Source organism: Myotis davidii, unplaced genomic scaffold (assembly GCF_000327345.1).
Source record: "Myotis davidii unplaced genomic scaffold, ASM32734v1 scaffold964, whole genome shotgun sequence".
Lineage (NCBI taxonomy): Eukaryota > Metazoa > Chordata > Mammalia > Chiroptera > Vespertilionidae > Myotis > Myotis davidii.
Genome location: NW_006298351.1, coordinates 2,682,926 through 2,687,764, shown reverse-complemented (window position 1 = coordinate 2,687,764; position 4,839 = coordinate 2,682,926). Strand labels below are relative to the sequence as shown.

The 4,839-nt window shown below is 45.1% G+C and overlaps 1 protein-coding gene across 1 annotated transcript in view; it reads right to left on the bottom strand.

Annotated features, from left to right (window-relative positions):
• Positions 1-413: 413 nt before the first annotated feature.
• Positions 414-4,839, bottom strand: part of MRRF (mitochondrial ribosome recycling factor) — a 47,996-nt gene continuing 43,570 nt past the window's right edge. The window contains exon 7 of the mRNA XM_006774010.2: positions 414-1,293. Within this exon, the coding sequence (XP_006774073.1) occupies positions 1,216-1,293 (78 nt within the window). The 3' untranslated portion in view covers positions 414-1,215. The remainder of the gene's footprint in view (positions 1,294-4,839) is intronic.

Sequence of the window (4,839 nt, the reverse complement as noted above, 5' to 3'; positions counted from 1 at the left end):
GGTTTGATTCCCAGTTGGGGCACGTGCCTGGGTTTCACGCTTGAACCCCAATGAGGGGCATGTAGGAGGCAACCAATCAATGATTCTCTCTAATCATTGATGTTTCTCTCTCTCTCCTCCTCTCCCTTCCTCTCTGAAGTCAATTAAAATGTATTTTTAAAATATTGCCTAGAACTGTATTTAGCTTATCATGGCTCTATTATGAATGAATGAATGAATGAACAAATGAACAATTAAAAGAAAAATTATTGGGGAGGGAAAAACCTAACTTAATCCAGTACCCAAAGATGAGCCACAATAAATCGCTTGTCTGTCACTAAGAAGCAGACCCTGGGGAAGGTATCTCATTAACAAGTAAATATTGAGGACAGAGCAAGAGCGGAAGGTGATGGAATGAAAGTGTTAACAGTGGGAAGAAAGGAAAAGAAGCCAGCATTTATTGTGCAAGTATTGTGTGCAATTCATTCACAACACATCTGAGTGCCTATTGGTTCCAGGCATTGTGTCAAATCCTGAGGATACAGACTAATTATCAAAAAGAACAGCTAAGGTTCTTTGGGTGAAAGCCAATACTAGGGCTCCTCAGCCAGGGGAAGGAGGCTTCTGAGGAAGTGCCAGCCCCCTGAGAAGTGAAGCAGGCACAGGACTGGCCCGGTGAGGAGTGGGGGAAAGGTCCGGAGAGTAAAGAGCATGTATGAAATGACTCTGAGGGAAAAGTATTGTTCTGGCTGCTTTCCACACACCAGCTCCTTAGAAATCATTCATCTACACGGACTCTATCATTTCCTTTGAGGTTATTATTCTTTCCAATTTATTTTGATTTCATTGCTTGGTGAAAATAGGCCTCTCGCAAAAGTATCCAGTCATAAGTGAAGGCCCACATCAGTCCAAGCAACGTTGAAATTTGGGGACAGGGCCCAACTAATTATTTGGAAAGGGGGCTCCTGAGATGGGGACTAGTCGGTGGTCAGCCTGCCGGTGGCCCTGGTCGTTAGGCAGCAGCAGACATTCTCCAAAGGTCCAGCTGTGCCAGAAGGCCCAGAGCAGAACTGGGCGACGGGGCCGGAGGAAGGGACTGAACAAGTCTGGGTGTCCCTCTGGAAGGCTGGGCCTCACAAGGACTGATGAGCACAGGGTGTCGGCCTTCCGTGTGGACGGGGTACAGAGATGCCAATCTGCCACCAGGTGGGTCCCTAGAAACTGGCCCCGTGACTTTCATCCGAGGAGTTCTTTGGTCTTCACTGCCAGATGCTTGTCCAGCTCTGCAACGGTGTCGTCGGCCATTTGGCTGATCTGCAAACACACGAAATGAGACAGCTTGGTCACCGGGGCCGGAAGATGGCGGGGGAGAAACAGTCCAGAACTCTGACAAGGTTATCTGGGAAGTAATAATGGTGACATAAGCTCATTTTCATTGAGTCCCAGCCAGCACTCTACTAAAACTTGATGTATACACCCTTACTGATTCCTAACAGGTACCCCATTGTTATCCCCACTTCACAGGTGAGGGACTGAGGCAGTTAGATTACCTGCTCGGGACACACAGCTAGAAAGTAGCAATGGCAAAAGTTAATCCTGGGTCGTCTGATTCCAAATTCTTAACTATTATCATAGAGTACAGAGAAGCCAGCCATATCTGTCCCTTAAGGAACTTCTAGAATTTCCTGCACTCAGACATTCTACTATATAAAGCCCTCACACTAATTGATAAGAAGAATGTTAAGATCCCAACAGTTAAGCAGAAAAAAATCTTAAAAAAAGATGAAGTACATCTGGTTAACAAACATGGAAAATTCAATAGACACTGAAGAAATGGAAATTCAAACAAGACATAATTCAGTCATCAGAGTTAACAAAATTTGATGTTGTGGTTTTTAATTACAATATTCAATGCCAAGAAGCTATGGTGAAATGGATAAGGTCACATATCATCAATAGGGATTCAAAATGATGCAAATGTTCATACCATTTTTAACCCGAAATTCTCTCAATGGGAAAATTACCACAGGAGTGGAATCTGAAAAAAGTTCTATAAACAAAGATGTTTATCTAAGCTTTATTTTTAATAATGAAAAACCAGACAACCAAAAGTGAAAGAATGGGTAAGTAGTTGGATACATATAAAAATTAAAAGGGGGTAAGCCCTGGCTGGTTTTGCTCCGTGGTTAGAGTGTTGGCCCCGAGACCATAGGGTCTCGGGTTCCATTCCGGTCAAGGGCGTGTACCTGGGTTGCAGGTTCCTTACCTGGCCCTGGTCAGGGAATGTGCAGGAAGCAATGAATCAATGTGTCTCTCACATCGATGCCTCTCTCTCTTTCTCTCCTTCATCTCCTACCTCCCTTCCACTCTCTAAAAAAATCAATGGGAAAAAATGTCCTCGGGTGAGGATGAACAACAACAAAAACAGGTTAAGAGGATCCATTTCTTAGGAAGAGGGTATAAAGAGGAGTAAGATTCCAGTATATGTTTCTGAAATGTTTGAATGTTTAACAATTTTATAACAAGCATGGATTGCTTTTGTAATCATGAAAAAAGAATGCTTAAAGATATTATTTATAATATCATAGAAACATACTTATGTTACCCCTGAATTAAAGATAAAGCAGGATACAAAATTGTGTATATGGATATAAAGCAGAAACAATCTCAAATGCTCAAAATTATGCATATTTTTAAAATTGGGAGGAACGCTGTCAAAATATTAATAGTGATTATCTTCCAGTGATGGGAAGATAGCTGATATATTATTCATGTGGCATCTGTCACATCCCCAGCACTGGCAAGTGCTCAGGAAGTAGTTACTAAATGAATAATTATTAAAGTTCTCTGTGCTTTTCTATATTTTCTGCAATAAACCAATACTCCCTCAGAATGAAAAACACAGTACAATTTGGTAGGTGTTGCAGTCTCCCTCCCCGTGTCTTAAAGGGACCTAAGGCAGGAAGCCTCCGCAGGAAGCTTTGAGGGGTACACAGTGCTGAGGATCTGTGTTCGGCAGCACAGTGGCTGTTCGACATCTTTATTTGCAGACCACAGGCCCTGGCCAGGAACTGCAAAATAAATGCCCTGGAAAGGGTAGAAACTAAAAAGGATTTGGAGCAATTGGCCCCCGGCACAGACAGCCAGGCTCTCGCCATAGCAACAACTGCTCATTTTTAGCTGAAAAGCAAAGCTCCTGGGGCTGCTGGGCACTCTGGGAGACCGACAGCTCAGAATGGCTGCTTGGTCCCTCCTCACTCGGGTGCTGCAAACCCTAGAAATGCTTCTTTTGCCCCCACCTGAGCAGCCTGCCTTGCATGGGGTATGGCGTGGTGCCCAGCAGCACTCCAGCACGTGTAGGCTGCAAGCCTCCTCTCGAAAAATGGCGTGTGGGGACAGAGAAGGAGACTGGGGGGAAGGAGTACTTAGGGGAACAATGTGATAATGTGGATTCTGGGTTAAATTCTCAGCACGGTAACAATGTCCAAGTCCTTTCCCCCGTTTGAGTTTCAGTTTCCTCATCGATCAAATGGGGTGCTGGTCCCTTCCCTAGAGAGTAGTTGGGAGGGTTAAACAAAGTCATGAATATGCAAGCATGTTTTAAATTGGTTATTTGCTATGCAAATGCTGCTTGTGTTACTCTGATTTGTACTGTCACTTCCTGACATCTTTTCAAATTAATTAATTAATGAAAATATTTACTAACTTTCTACTATATTACAGCACAGAGTGCCCTTGGGGACGGTCTGCCTGCAAGTTCATCTTTTCCATCTCCATCAGACTTCTTAAAATAATGATGATTAACAACAACGACAAGGATACCAACACCTCCCACTCACTACATGCCTGACAATGGGCTAAAAAGTTGACACGCATTATTTCACATAATCTTCAAAACATATGAAATACCATACTCCTCTCCCTTGAATGTATTATGAATGTTAAGTATTTCACCTGACGGTTGCATAGTAGTTTATAGTATGCAAAAGTGTTTTGTTCTCCGTTACTTCATTCAAATCCAACAACCTGACATAACCTCTGAAAGGCAGGTGGCACAGGTATTATCCCTGTTTAAGAGGACTAAACCAAGGCATAAAATGTTAACTAACCCGTGCAGAATCACAAAAAGTCAGTAACGAGACTGAGCCAAGAACTCAGCCCCCTGCAGAAACCACTGCACCTGACCTGTCTGCCTCCTTCCAGGCAGACGTGCTAGGCTCATTCCCTGTCCCTGGTGAGGAGAGACGTGGGATGGGCACATAGGCAGAGAATTACTGAGGACCAGCAACCGTACTCGCCACTTTTAAGCAGCTGTGGGACTTGGTCCTCTTACCAATCCTGTGAGAGAGGCTTCCTGCTCCCACTTACAGTGAGGAACCAGAGGCTCAGAAAGGTGAAGCCATTTGCTGACCTGGCTGGGAGCTGACAAGCCAAAGAGCTGCACTGACTGCACAGCAAGAGCCCTTTCCATTACCGTGTGCTGCCTCACAAGGACTATACCACCAGACACAGCAGCATCACCATCACCATCACCATCACCATCACATCTGCTCCCTTACAAGTTCAGTTCAGGAAAATGAAAGGTAGAGAGGAAGAGGAAGGCAGGAGCACACAGTACACCCTGGGGCAGGCCTGGGTAGCGAGTCGCCCTTCCTGAGGCCTGGCTCAGAAGGCCCTCGGTGCCACTGGGTGCTGCTCCCACCGCCTCACTCAGTCCCGCCTGCTGCCCGTCTGCTAGGAGCCTTTCCTTCCTTCAGCCCCACTAGCACCCAGCGTCACTTCAGAGCAGTTCCGTTTCTCAGAAAAAGGCAGCAGTGAAAGGATCTTGGCCAGATTTACTGGTGGTTTCTGCCAAGTGCT